Here is a 14,783-nt window from a genome sequence, read left to right on the forward strand (position 1 = left end):
GCCCGCCAACCTTTTCGTCACTTGTCTCCGCCCCCCTGTTAAAGCGTTGCTAAATTAACGACAGCAAAACTGACAGGAACAGGAAGTTAGATACTTTAAGTTTCAAAATAAAATAAATCCTGCACATTTTTGGTCTGTTAAAAAAAAACTTTGTTGTGTTTTGTTCTTTTATGTTTGTTGTTTGTGTTATTGTTTCTTCTCATTCCAAACTGTCTGTGTAATTATTTACAGACCTTGTGGTAAATTTTAGATAAATTGTACAACAAAGTCCTTCGAGATTCTTTGTATCCTATTTAGAACCTGGGTAAAACTTGCTGTATTTTTCTTTTTTTCAATAATCTGAAGACTAATGACAATTAAGCCTGTAAAATCAAAACCATAAGCAAGAGTGAATCAGATGAGTTTCGAAGATATCAACCACAGCTATTTAAAACATATCCAAGTCAACAGGAACTTCAATGAAATAAAAGACAACCACCTTCAAATTACTTACACTAGTGGCACAATGTCAAATGCTTTCAGTCAGGTCAACAGAGCCTTTAGTTTGAAATTTGTCCCGGAAACCGTTCTCCTATTGCAGCTAACTTGACAGTCCTGCCATTCCAGGAGGATACAAACAGAAGGTTAGCCGGACTGACAGCAAATAATCTTACAGCGAGGAAAGATTGTCTCTACTGTTGCCGCGGATCAGTGCTGTTTGTGTTATGAGAAGAGGACACCGGCTGTCTTAGGACTGTGGTAAGGAAATAACACCGCCAGTTAGCTGTGCTAATGCTAGTTTACCGCCGCGTGCCGCTTGGAACTAGCTAACATAGCTTAATCTGTTAGCTTGTTTAGCAACCTGCATGCATTCGCTCATTTAACATGACGTTTTCAAATATTAGTCATAACTAGTTGGAAACAGCCAAATACGAGTATGTGTCGTTATCTATACAGAGATTGTCTGTTACTCCAATGTGTGGTGTGTCGGAGTTACACGTTGGCACTGCTAACTTCTATATCTTCAGTAAGAGTCAAGTTGGATAACTTGGCTAACGCAACGTTATATCACTTGCTTGCCTGCTGTGTATTATTCAGTTAACCTGCCTAACAAGTAACTTTAACTTGATGTAATCAGTATGATGGTATGACCGTATCATGCATGTCCACTGACGTAACAGTGTTTGCCCGTTTTGACCCCTCTCCGTGCTCAGACTGGACACCATGGCTGCAGCCCCTCCACTCACACGGTCAGACTCAGCTCGAGGGGAGTTCTCCCCTCTGAAGCACTTTGTTGTAGCCAAGAAGAAGATCAGCGATGTGTTTGAACAACTTCTGAACTATGTGAAAGAGACTTCTGAGTTTGTGGAAGGTGAGATGTTTTGGTTTGATCTGTTTATCATTTGTCAGTCAGCTCTAGTGGATATTTTATTTGAAGTCAGCTGTGTTATTACCCTAACATCATGTTTATCATCTGTCTGTGTGTGTTGGACAGAAACCTGTGGGAATAAAGCTTTGGAGAACATTGCGACTCAGGATCAGAAGCTGGAGATTCAGGCGTATGCTGACAAACTTGCTGTCATTAAGGAGGTGCTGGCACGCAGACACATGAAAGTGGCCTTTTTTGGCAGGTAAACACATCACACAAACACCTGAATGGTACACTCTGCTGTAAAGAATAATGTTTAAACACCTTTCTGATGTGGTTCTCAGATGTATATTTTTTCCATAGGAGCAATGTTATGGAGCTAAACTGGTTCTTTCACAGATTATTCAGATGGCAGTTTTCCTTTCACTTTTATTTTCTTTTAATTTGACTGCTGTACTTGAAGTGACATCGTTCAGTCACGCCATTGTTTATCTATTATTAAAACCCATTCAATCCATGGTTGAGTTAAACAGAGAAAAACTGAGACACTTGATCCGGTTTTGAGATAGTTTCACTGCGGGCTCTTGAACCTCTTTACATTCACTACATTATTTGCTCAGGCTACTTGTAGGGCTGATCCGGATGTGATTTTCTTTCCATTCAAAGCTGCTCTAGAGGTTTTTGAATGAAGATTTGAATGTTGTCTGTCGTCGCATTTTATGATGTCATCATGCTGTCGTCTCGTTAATACAGGCGGCGCCTTCCTTTGTATGCGCCAAGCAGGAGAGCAAACAGTTTTTGACTGTGGTGAAAATGTTGTTTTTGAAAGGCTAAACGCCAGCAAAGATGGGCTGAAGCAGCATATTTCCTTTGATTAAAAACATGTTGTGAATTTTATATTTTTTTCAATACATTTGACTTTTGGACTCTACAACACTCTGGAGTCAGAAACAATCTCATGCAGCTACCGCTGGAGTCTAGTTTCACAAATAGTGTAACACTAATATTAGTGTTGCCTAATGTTTATATGCAACTGTGCAGAATTACCAGGTTTAAACAGAATGAAAAGACATGCCAAAACAAAAACGTATGAGCAAATAATTTGGTCCCACATTCAGCTAAACACTGTTTTGTTTATTTTTAGGACCAGCAATGGCAAAAGCACAGTGGTCAATGCCATGCTGAGGGACCGCGTGCTGCCCAGCGGGATTGGCCACACAACTAACTGCTTCCTGAGTGTGGAGGGCACTGATGAGGACAAGGCTTACCTCAAGACAGAGGGCTCTGATGAGGAGAAGAGCATCAAGGTAAATGCTGTTTTAAAAGCCATCTTGCATGCAATGTGTTGTTAGCACTGTTTGTTTTTAATGACGCAGTCCTCTGTTGACTGGCTGGTGTTAGCCCGAGTCAGAATCGCAGGATGATGAGATTTTCTTTGTGGTTGTTGTTGTGGAAGTGTTGTTGCTCTCAAGTGGGTCACACGGTTGCGCATACGAGCTGATGAGGTTTACTCTTCACCCTGATGCCAAAGTCAAGCTCATATGTTTGTAGTGATTCTTCTTCAGGTAGACATGTAATAGTTTAACCAGTAGTTTGTTTTTCTAAATCAAATGCATTCATGAGATGCCTGTTTCAAGTTTGTAGTGTAGATATGCAAAGAGTTTGACCAGGAAGTCAAACAGAAAGACAATACAAGATAAAAAATGTGTATATATGTTAATAATAATGAATTCTGTTTCCATCTGGCTGTTGGGTCGTGCTTATTTCCCAAAACTAAACCAAGCAAATGCTCCCAGACCCCACAGCCATGTCAGCAGACACAGGTATGCAGGATATTCAAGGTGGTGTCAGCTGTCTGAAATGAACGCCTGACGTGGGAGACTTCACTCTCTCCACACTTTAACTCACTGAACTGAATGAAGTTGACATGGGTTCAACAAAATAAATACGTGGCTGGGCTCAACTACACGTAACCTGAGATTAAAAAAGTCACATTTCTTACAGTTAAAGGAAAAATCCTGTCACAATCTAGCCGTAGTTAATGATTACTTTATTGGGAGTTCATAATGTTTACCTTCATTACCAACCATAACGTCAGTCTGTTTACGCCTCCTCTGCAGACTGTAAACCAGCTGGCTCATGCACTCCACATGGATGAGAGTCTGGACGCCGGCTGTCTCGTCCGTGTGTTTTGGCCGAAGACCAAGTGCGCTCTGCTTCGAGACGACCTGGTGCTTGTAGACAGGTAACAAGATCCATTAAGCACACCTGGACCATCTGGACAAGTTTGTAAATATCAATTTGACCGTTTCTAGGACATGAAAAAGTGTGATTTTACACAGATAAGACCAATAACGTGCAGAAGAGAAATCAAGCTCAAGGGGACGTATTGCTTCACATGTTTTTATAGTGTCATGAATTTGACTTCTTGACCTCTCTTCCACTCTGTAGCCCAGGGACAGATGTCACATCACAACTGGACAGTTGGATTGACAAGTTTTGCCTGGATGCTGATGTCTTTGTGCTGGTGGCCAACTCTGAATCCACACTGATGAACACGGTAATGAGAATCTGCGTATGGCTGTGTAGGTGTAGGGAACGTGCACATAGTCACAGCATTATAATGATGTAATATAAAGCCTCTGAGCCTCATGAAGCTCATGTTTGGCTCGTAACCTGTGGAATTTGCATCATGTGCTGGTTCATCAGCTGCATCAGGGATTACCTGTAAATGATGAGAATACATCCGCACTTTCAGTGTATTTCACAATACTAATCAAAGTAAGTGTTGAGGCATGTCAGCCACCTATGTGTATGAAAGGGGTCAGTGCGGATGTTTCCTACACTGAGCTGATTACAGAGAGGAGAATGTGGCTGCCTGTGTTTGTGTCCTGCCACAGCGGCCCCACTCTTGTCTCTCTCGGCTCGGGCATTCATGCAATGTGAGGCTGGACACAGTCAATCACGGAGCTCCTTAACCCGGCAGCAGCTCTTAAAGGGAAAGCAAACACACATTCCACACTGGGCTGTTCAGTGGAAACAAACCCAGGCCTTATGTAAATAATGTAAGATTATCAAGTAGCGAAAAAATGCGCCGTGTTTCAGAGCCTGAAGTCTGGCCGGTTGCGCAAACCATTAACTTTTTTATCCATGCTGCAGCACCACGGTTGCCATTTGGTGAAACTGGAGCACAAACACAAATTAAAGTCTGTGTTCCTGCAGAGAGCCAGACAGTGGACGTACAGCACATGCATCCACTGTACTTTAACATCACTCTTACCCATCTCTCTGCATCCTTCCACCATGTAGGAAAAACACTTTTTCCACAAAGTGAACGAGCGTTTGTCAAAACCAAACATCTTCATCCTCAACAACCGCTGGGACGCCTCAGCGAACGAGCCAGAATACATGGAGGATGTGAGTCAACCCCTGCAACCACTGATTGTTTTGATGTCATCATTTTTAACCATTTTTGCCGAAATTGATTAAACAAAATCAGACACATGAAGGTAAAACTGTCCGCTTGGATAGATACCACGAAGGTTAAGCGTCCGTATTGCCCCCTAAAGAATCCTGTCACTTTTTCGTCCAGGTGAGGAAGCAGCACACAGACCGCTGTGTGAACTTCCTGGTCGAGGAGCTGAAGGTTGTGGACCGTGATCAGGCACCCAACCGCATTTTCTTCGTTTCCGCCAAAGAGGTGCTCAACTCGCGCATGCAGCGAGCACAGGGCATGCCTGAAACAGGTGAGGCCTCACATTACAGCTGGTGACGCTGTGTTTGTGGAGGAACGAGAAGCAGTGTTCAAAATGTTGAAAATGATCCAAAACTAACAATAAAAGCGAGAAAAAAGAGAAGGAAAAAAGTCAACAAACAGTCGCATATTTCAGAAAGTGCTTACCGTATAATCGTTTTACACAACAGGTGGGGCCCTGGCCGAGGGCTTCCAGGAGAGGCTGAAGGAGTTCCAGAGTTTTGAGAGGCGGTTTGAGGTGGGTGGGTGGGTGCGTGGTGGTGTATGCATGTGTGAGTGCGTGGTTGGTGTGTGTGTCAGTGTCAGAGTCCTCTTCATGTCTTCCAGTGTTTTCATTCCCCCTTCTTAAAGTAAAATCTATTTCCTGTCTGACTCCAGAGAGACAGACTTCAGTTCAGTAATTTTGTCATACACGTGATGAGACACTGATGTGTTTTCCACCAGAAAGACGTCTCAACAGGTTTTTACCTCTGAGGTGAAATCGTGTCAAATCGAGCCACGGATGCCGATAAAGCTGATAAACAGGGCTGTTGGTTTATCATAAAGAGCTTAGCAGCGCTGTCTGGCTGCTGCTGATTACAGGGAGTCACTATTATGAGAAGTGAGGCTGTTTTTCATTCAGTCAGACCATGAATTTGCTTTCTTCATTGTTCAAGTTACAGTAACTCCTCTGGCGTTTGAGATAAGTGTCGGTGTGCATGCTTGAGATCATTGCACGGTGAAAAAAAAATGGATAAAACGAGAAGCAGCTGAAGTCCTTCTGCTAACAGTGAGACTTATCCCGAGCAGTCAACTTGTCAAACCTGACTTAGTGGTTAGGTCTCGCCACCGACCGTGCAGCATGAAGCCGGTGGCCCCGGGACCTTCGAGACCAATCACTGTGCCTTTTCCATCAACTTGCGTCTTCATTGCTGAAGTCTAGATTCACTTAGGCGAGGGCACTGGCTTGTTTTCATTCCATTTTGATTCTGTTCTGTCTCGTGATTTCAGACTGTCCAGTTCTCCTTCGTTTCTCTGTGTTTTCTTGCATCTTGTTGAGATGTTTTTGAGTTTCACTAGCAGGAAGTGAGTTGTGTTCATACTGGGAGGAAAGTGTCTTAAAATTATTACAATCCTAAAGAGTGGTAAAGATGGTAACAGCAAGTGCAGTTTAATACTACACACCTCCAGAGGAACTGCTGTGTCTGTTTCTAGCGCAGCCAGACAAACTCCTCTAACTTGTGTTAGTAAAGAAGTCAGGTCAGTACTTGGCCTTTTCCCATGATGTCGTGACCAACCTGGTTTCATAATGCTCACAGCTCAATTACTTTCACGCAACAGCAGGTCACAGTAAAGTTGATAACCTTGCGGATGACTTGTCGGTGTGCTGTCTGTCGCCTCTTGGTCTGAACAGCTCACTCTGGCTGCTCCTTCTGTCCCCTCGCTGCCTGTCGAACGTTAAAACTGATCCGCTGCTAAAAAATGCTGAAATTGACCATTTTCTTCTTTTGTGGATGTATTTTTGATTAATTCTAGTGGTTGGTGCTATTGAGTTTCCTGCTCACTGTTTCACAATTAGAGTTTCCCCAGTTGAAAGCTTTTAATTTGAAAGAGTTCAATAGGAAAAAACTTTTATACAGTACGCCGCCACGAGAGTGAACAGTAATCATTGAGCTTGATGCGATGGCGCTGAAGCAATGGTGGACTCCTCCACTAACAAAGAAGACTACTTTATAGAGAGATGACTACTGAATGCAAATACTGTACATTGAATTAACCGCTCATAGTCGAGGAGTTTGAGCATTTGAGGAATTGATCCCAAAATGACACAATATTCCTGCTTTATGGTGTTTTTATTTTGTCCCACTTGCTTTCTTGATTGTATGCACTCGATATGTTTTTATAATTTGCTGAGGCTTCACCAACACATTACTGCGACTTTCCAATATGTGGGCTGTGGGACGCAAGGTACACACACTGCTGCTGTCATTCTCACGCCTGTGTTTCCCTTTCCCCTCCTAAGTTAAAGCAGCAGGTGTGTATCTTGTCCTCTGTTGGTCCCCGGTAGCGTGCGAGTTCATGCACCCTATCCAGCAGTCGCCCAGATATCTGTCACAGTAACTGGTGTGTTATGGCCTCGCAGGAGTGTATCTCGCAGTCAGCAGTGAAAACAAAGTTTGAGCAGCACACTATCAGGGCCAAGCAGATCACAGAGAAAGTCAAGAGCATCATGGACGCCATCAACATCGAGGCGGCGGAGAAGAGGTGAGTGTCTCGCTCCAAACGTTCTTTCCCCAAAGTCACATACTGTCAAAGTGATGTCGCTTAGTTTTGTCAGTGCCATGAAGGGCTCATAGAGGTAATCTGTGCAGCCTCTGAGAAAATAAACGTATCTCCACGTGATTCTTATCATTGTCATTGTTCAGCTGCTCGTTTGCATTAGTTGACTTATTTCCTGTTGGTGTGGTGGGGCTTTAGAGTGGCGGCTCTGGAGGACAGAGAGTATCAGATGGACCGGCTGGAGTTTGTCAAGAATCAGCTCAACTTGCTGATTAATGATATAAAGAAGAAGATCAAGGCCATCAGTGAGGACGTGGCCTGTAAGGTAATGTAGACAACAGCTGGTGGAAGCACTGTTCACTGTTCTTTACTCTTTCTGTCTTTCTTTGCTTCTTTTGTGAAGCAATTGAATATTGAAGACTGTGAAAACAGCAAATCTTCTCTTATAAATACCTCTGATACTACAGCCGTGTGCAGTTTTTAATCAAAGTTATAACTAAGAGTGGTTAGAAACCGTGAGCAGAAGTGGTCCTACAGGTGCTGTAGCTGGCTGGTGACTCTGGTTGTGTTTCATCCAGGTATCCACCGCCATGGGGGAGGAGATCTGCCGTCTCCACGTCATCGTCGAAGAGTTCCACGCTGACTTCCACCCATCACCACACGTCCTCAAGATCTACAAGTCTGTAAGTAGAGGCACAGATTAATTCTTTGTGGTGTTTCGGGGATTACAAAGCAGCTGTGCCATCTTCATGCCCTCAAACAAGTGCTCTTAAACCTTTTTTTATTGACCGCTTTCTGTGTGACCTCTGACCCCTGTTGCTGCTGGCAGGAGCTGCTGGCTCACGTGGAAGAGGGGATGGGCAAGAACCTGGCCTACCGCTGCTCTGACGCCGTCTATGCTTCTGTCCAGTCCTCTCAGGGATACATGATAGGTACTGAAAGCGCAGACATCATGTTTGTAGTACTGAGTTGATCTTTCAGTTGCCTCAACAGTTGTTTACAGTCTGCACCCTGATTGCTAGATGCCAGCCATTCCTGCACACCGGCCCTTTAATAAAGCAGACATACTACATACATACTAGGAAAAAAAAGTAGATGAAAGAATAATGAAGATTGAAAACTAACATGAATGTTTGGTTGTCTGAAATTCTAATTTCATAACCTTTCTTTGCGTAAAAGGCCAAGGATGACGTATTTTCACAGAAAATGACCTCAGCCCACACTTCCAGGCCACCATTGTGTTTTCACTGAGACGCTCATCTAAAGAGTGTCGCTAAACTTAGTCACATCCCGTTGGGCACTCGGGGGCCGGTCAGCAGCACCCAGCGCCCTGCTATATTTACCTCCTCACTGAATGCCATCATCCCGTGCCCCATTATGCTGCAAATGCGTCACTGTGTCAAGCACGCATGCAAGCTGTGCTCAGTGACGGTGATGTTGGAAAGGTGTTAGTGTGTCTGATGAAAAGGACTCAGGGGAAAATCCAATAATTGACACCACGATTTCATAACTGCACCCGAAGAGAGATGAAAGAAAAGCAGGAATATTCAAATCAAATTCAACCAAAAGTAAAAGAGGAGGAAGAAGAGTAGTCCCTTAAGGTGGGACACTGCAGGTGAATAGAGTGAAAATTTTAACTAATAGATGTCACCATGAAACTTCTCCAGTTGATTACTTACATGAAGACAATCATTTTATGTTTTGCACATTTTCTAAATATGCAAATGATGCATTATGTAATTAAATATGTGCTCTTTGCATAAGTGCCCACAACAGAAATCTGAGCTCAAATAATCTGTTGAATGTGTATTTTGGACAATGGTGTCTTGCCTGAAAGCGTAAAGCATATTTTCCCCTGTGCGTCAGTGCGTCTGATCCCTCTCTGTGTCTCTCCCTCCTGTAACTCTCACTCTTCATGTTTTCTCACCCTCCAGAGAGCATGCTCCCTCTGCTTCCCTCTGTGGTTCAGAGCCAAGTCAACATGCTGGTGCCCAGCAGGAAGTTTGACCTGAGCTACGACCTAAACTGCGCCACGCTTTGCAGTGACTTCCAGGAGAACATCGACTTTCAGTTTTCATTGGGCTGGACGGCGTTAGTCCACCGCTACCTGGGATCTGTCAACGCACAGAGAGCGCTCAAACTGATGGACCAGAACTTCCAGGTACAGGCGTCAACGTCTTTGATTCATGTGATGATATTTAATGTCAATAATAACATTAACATTCACGTAAACTCATCTCCTGGTGTTACTCAGGCCTCTCGACCAGCGCTGCCCGTGGCCCGGACGCCGTCCTCAGGACCCCCCTCTGTGATCGCCCCGCCCAACAACGAGACAGCCCTCATGACCCAGGAGGACCTGATGATGGCCATGGCAACAAACGTAGCATCCCTCACCTCCCGCACTTCAATGAGCATCGTCATCGTTGGAGGAGTGGTACGTTGTTTTCCAGAATTGTTCTTATTCTCAGCGTCCAGGATGAACGTATGTCGACGTAATGTCTTCTTACCTACTTCGCTGATTGTAGCCAATTTGAACATTTTGCAACGTGTGCACCGTTATTTTTGAAGGTGTACCGAGCAGTTGGCTGGAGGCTGATCGCCCTGTCAGCCTCGCTGTACGGCTTGCTGTACCTGTACGAGCGACTCACCTGGACCACGAAGGCGCAGGAGCGTTGTCTGAAGCGGCAGTTTGTGGATTACGCTTCCGAGAAGCTGCAGCTCATCGTCAGCTTTACGAGTGCAAACTGCAGCCAACAGGTCCAACAGTAAGTCCTGATGCAGTGTCGTCTCAGTCAGAGCAGCACATGAAAGGTTTTCTGTTTTAAGAATTTCATTTAAGATGATTTGATGTTAAAATTATAGCAGTTTTCATCATTACGGCCCAGCCAGTAAAGTCACTGATTCACCACTCTATATGTGATTTGATGCTATTGGTATTGAGCTGTTCCTGTGTGAGCCCTGCCCCACCCGCCCGCCCCGCCCTCCTCTGCGCCCCACCCAGCCCTCCCCTCAGCAGCAGGGCTAAATGAATACGCGCTGACACTGAGCTGTGTCCTCTGTGTTGCCAGGGAGATGGCTACGACCTTCGCTCGGCTCTGTCAGCAGGTGGACCAGACGCAGAAAGAGCTCGAGGCTGAAATCCGCCGACTGACAGCCAAGATAGATCAGCTGGAGACGGTCCAGAGCCAGTCCAAGAGCCTGCGGTCAGTCCGCCGTCTTCTCTTAGTGGGGACAGCATGAAGGGGAGAGAGTAGATGAGTGTTTGGGGATTTGGGGAAAATGAATATTCTAAGACGATGTGAATGATACTACAGGAACAGCAAAAATGTCAAGAGCTTAAACCATCAAATTCCACATCCATACTTGGTCAGATTTGCCAGACCTGCCAAAGAATTTTCTGCTTTTTTTTTTTTTCCAGCTCAAGCTTGCAGACCTCCAACAGGTTCAGAGTTTAAGAAGCAAAATTCATTGATTTTTCAAACAGATCCCTTCACACATAACTGTCATGGGATGATGTGCCTGTGTTCAAAATCACACCTGTGATCAGGTGATGGCAGGCTGAGCAGCTCTTCATGTTTTCTTATAGTCATATTTGGGAAGGAGAGTGATCAGAGACCAGTGAGTGTTTATTGCTGCTGCTCTGTTTGTGCTTGTGAGCACACAGCTTCCTTTTTATTAGTTACTGTTGTTTCAAACAGGAGAGCAAACACAAATAAAGGTCGCAATGAGCAAATTATGAGTGTAGAGCTTAAAACAGTGTCTGAACACAGGAATTTCAGGCAGGTCTGGGAAGTCTGAGCATTGTTTTTTATTTCCTGGTCTTGAAAGGCTGCTTATCCTGCACGTTTGAAAAAAAAAAAAAATCATCTTCATCATCAGCGTGTGTTTGTTTCCTCTGCAGACATAAAGCCACTGAGCTGGAGAAACAGTTGGAGGCGTTCACAAACCAGTACCTGCAGCCTCAGCAGTGAGCTGCCCCCCCCTCCCCTCGCTCCCCACTGTTTGGTTCTCGTGGAGCCGATCATTCCTCAGCCGGGCGCCGCCTCAGCGAGCCCGGCCCTCATCAACTAGACTACACCGCAGTTCCTGTGTGGACAGCAGCCCTGAAAAGACAAATGGATTCAGTCTATCAACCGAAAAGAAATCAAGAGATGTTCTGATAGTCAATGAAATGTCATTTATCAGGCAGAAACCTCTGCAGCCTCTGAGATGGGAAGATTTGGTCCTTTTTGTGTCACTTTTAGTATAATTTTGTAGATTAATCGATTACTCAAAAAGGAAAAAAAAAAAAACAAAGATTAATCGATGATGAAATAAGATTTGTAGTTTCACTCTTCGTGGAGCGTGAAGGCTCGGACACGACAGTATTTTCCTCTCCTCCTCAGCCACTCAGGTGCTTGAGAAAGTGCAGTGACACTGTAAAACGAAACTGCCTGTAAAACACACAGATGGACTCACGACGTGCAAAGACGCTCCACGAGTCGGCGACGTACTCTCGGTCGGCGTGAAGGCTTCCGGTCGGGTGCTATATTTTGACGCTAACGTGCTTCTAACTGTGAATATGCCTTTTTTTTGACTAACTTTTGTGGAGCAAATGACGTTTGTGTGTCTGTAAGACTGTACATGTGTCTGTCCAGGCACCAGATCTGCTGTCTGTTAGCAACAGAAAATAAATATATTTAAGAATAAAAGAGGACGGATTTGTTTTTCTGAATTCTGAGGATCCAGTTAGAGTAAATTCACCGAGAGACATCATTTGAGTAGAAAGGGAAAGCATGTCTTTAACATACTGTAGGTTCATGGTCTATTTTCTAAGAACCCGAACTGTATAGATCAAAGGTTTTGGAAACCTCATATATATTTTATAATATCCTGTTTTATGTATGTGCTATCCATTAGACGTGTAATGACAATTACACCAGTCTACACTTGTAAAGTTGTCTGTTTTTCCTGAATGTGTGTTGAAAGACCTCCAGATTTGCCTGATTGTATTAAATCCGTCACAATCGAAAACAGATTTTTTTGTGCATTTCTTTGAAAGACAGTATTTAAACAGGACTTTAATAATTGAAAGACTCTGTCAAGTGTTCAGAGTTTCATCAAGTCTCTTTTTATGACTTGTTCAATGATCCATGATGTGCTTTAGGACAGACATGTTTGATGATGAAAAGCACTTAAATCCATGAGCTCCTACATCTGCCTCCAACTTAACAACCCTCAAGCTCATCAACCATCAGAATCCTTCAGCAGGATGCAGATTATCCACGAACATGAGCAACCGTGTACAAGTTGCCACCTACAAACAGAAAAAAAACCCTGCTGCTTTAATTCTAACATTAAACATCTCATTTTTTTCTTTTTTCAGGTATGCATTTTACACCTTGTTCTGTCAAAATGATTAAAACAGAACTTTAGTGACCATTAAATACTCATAGAAATTCAGTAATTTTTGGCTTTAAAAATATTTTTTAATTCGTCTCTTTGCGGACTCCTGTGTTCATTCTGTCAGTTAACTGTAAAAATAGTCATTTATCCAGAGCCGACAGCAAGATAAACTTCTTTACCTGCACTAAGTTTACAGGTTAGATTTAAGAGCACAAAGCAGAACTTATTCAAACCAAAGCAGCCGTTTTTTGTCTTCTTTGGTCTTTGTTGCAGGTGTTTTACAATAATGAAAGTCGGTCCATTTCCTCCTTTTTTGAACACATTTTTGAAGGAAACTCCTTTTTCAGTTAGAGCACAACTACAGCCCCAGCCAGCTCTCCTTGTGTAACTCCTGGTATCTCCTCCATGCTCTTGAGGCAGCGCTGGGAGACACAGCAAACCTTCTTGCGACTGTAGTATGGATGTATCATCCTGGAGGAACTGGACGACCTGACTGGGCTTCAGGTACCACCTCGTGACCAGGACACTAACAGAACTCAAAACTACAGAAGAGTCAGTCAAGGAGAGAGCAATCGTCTGTGGCCACCACACGGAAAACCGCCGCCTTTTTGGGGGTTGCATTGCTTTTGCCTCTCCATCGCACCTGATGTCACTTTCATTTGCACCAAAGCAGGTGTAACTGCTTTCCAATCACCTGCGCTTCCTAAATGGACAGACCGATATCCCTGCAGTTTAAAGGAAATCAGCCAGGATGTGGATTCTTGGTTAGAAGCTTTTTATTGGTTACAATAACTCATGGCAACATATCAGTATCACCAAGCCACTGTACAAATACAAAAAAAAGGTCTGGTGTGAAAAAGACTATAAAAATTATTCCATAACAAGTGATTATAAGTTCACACAATAGCACTGTAAGAGAATTATCATGGCACCGAGTCCCTGGACTTTACTGGCTTAAAACATAAAACAATAAATAAAATCCAAACAAAGAATTGTCAGAACAGTAGGTTGTAGAGTCAAAGGGCAGTGCATTACTTTGTGAAGGTGCTGTGGTGGTGATCATGTGACAACCAAGTGGTGGGGTGTCATTGATTTTCATCCTCCGACATTTATCAGAAACTAAAACATATTCAGATACCAAACCGGAGGGTCGTGCAAACTGTCCACCAAATACTGCCTGAACTTGAACAGCTGTGACATTTTCACATCGGCTCTTTGAAGTCAGCCAAACATACCAGTCCAACCATTCACAGACTCAGCCTCTGCATGTTTGGTACTTCACACAGTAAATGCATCAAACGTTGGCATTTGTGGAACATCACATAAGCTCCGTATCAGTCGTGTAGTTAGAATAAAGTGGAGGAGACTTCAGGTGAATACAACAATAATGTGAAATCAGAAGAAGTCAAGCACCTTTTCTTGTTTAATGAGTCTACTGGACTACTTGGATGAATGAGCTGCACAGGCACAGTGTTCCAGGCTCCAGCAGCTAACACTGCTGAACTACGCGCAGAGCGACGACGTGTCTGCCTGCTGAATGTCACCGTCAGCAATACGCACGGTCCCCTTTTCAGCTGTTAGGGGCTGTGGTGTATTCTTCTTTTTCGGGTTTCAGCTCACGACTGAATGAAAGATGGTTTATTAGAACAGTTCATCACGGGAAATACGCTTAATCGTCTCTGGCGGAGAGATGGTACCACTCATAGAAGGCTACTGCTAGCTGCCGGCTAGCTTAGCTTAGCACAAAGACTGGAAACAGAAGGAAATGTCAAGTCAGGCGGTAAAGTCTGTCAGTGACGCAGGGCTGCAACTGACAATTATTGTTGATTCATCTGTCCATTATTTTCTTGATTAATTGATTAGTCGTTTCAGCCAAGAATTAGTCAGGTGTCGATTTTATTTAAACAAACTATATACAGTATGTTAATTAGAAGATTTGGAGTGAGCCAGGCTAGCTGTTTCCGCATGTTTTAAGTCATTGTGCTAAGCTAAGCTAACAGGCTGCTGGCTGTAGCCCAATAAAACAGACGTACATCA

At 43.8% G+C, this 14,783-nt stretch overlaps 1 protein-coding gene across 1 annotated transcript; it reads left to right on the forward strand.

Moving 5' to 3' along the window:
* The first annotated feature begins 565 nt into the window (after positions 1–565).
* On the forward strand, positions 566–12,378 carry mfn1b (mitofusin 1b). The gene is made up of 18 exons (XM_076725903.1): positions 566–738; positions 1,194–1,351; positions 1,475–1,610; positions 2,493–2,655; positions 3,469–3,593; positions 3,800–3,908; positions 4,658–4,765; positions 4,941–5,094; positions 5,273–5,340; positions 7,225–7,346; positions 7,560–7,686; positions 7,940–8,044; positions 8,191–8,293; positions 9,296–9,522; positions 9,616–9,795; positions 9,930–10,126; positions 10,430–10,564; positions 11,263–12,378. The coding sequence occupies exons 2-18, from the start codon at positions 1,204–1,206 to the stop codon at positions 11,330–11,332; spliced, it is 2,277 nt and encodes a 758-aa protein (XP_076582018.1). The 5' UTR covers positions 566–738; positions 1,194–1,203; the 3' UTR covers positions 11,333–12,378.
* The last annotated feature ends 2,405 nt before the right edge of the window (positions 12,379–14,783 follow it).

This window comes from Chaetodon auriga, chromosome 3 (genome assembly GCF_051107435.1).
Source record: "Chaetodon auriga isolate fChaAug3 chromosome 3, fChaAug3.hap1, whole genome shotgun sequence".
Lineage (NCBI taxonomy): Eukaryota > Metazoa > Chordata > Actinopteri > Chaetodontiformes > Chaetodontidae > Chaetodon > Chaetodon auriga.

What these genes read in the sequence shown, in the direction of transcription:
- mfn1b (XM_076725903.1), top strand. Translation starts at nt 1,204, where the DNA reads ATGGCTGCAGCCCCTCCACTCACACGGTCAGACTCAGCTCGAGGGGAG. An exon ending in TCCTCAAGATCTACAAGTCT is followed by an intron (nt 8,045 to 8,190) that starts GTAAGTAGAGGC and finishes TGCTGCTGGCAG; the next exon opens with GAGCTGCTGGCTCACGTGGA. An exon ending in TCGTCATCGTTGGAGGAGTG is followed by an intron (nt 9,796 to 9,929) that starts GTACGTTGTTTT and finishes TTATTTTTGAAG; the next exon opens with GTGTACCGAGCAGTTGGCTG.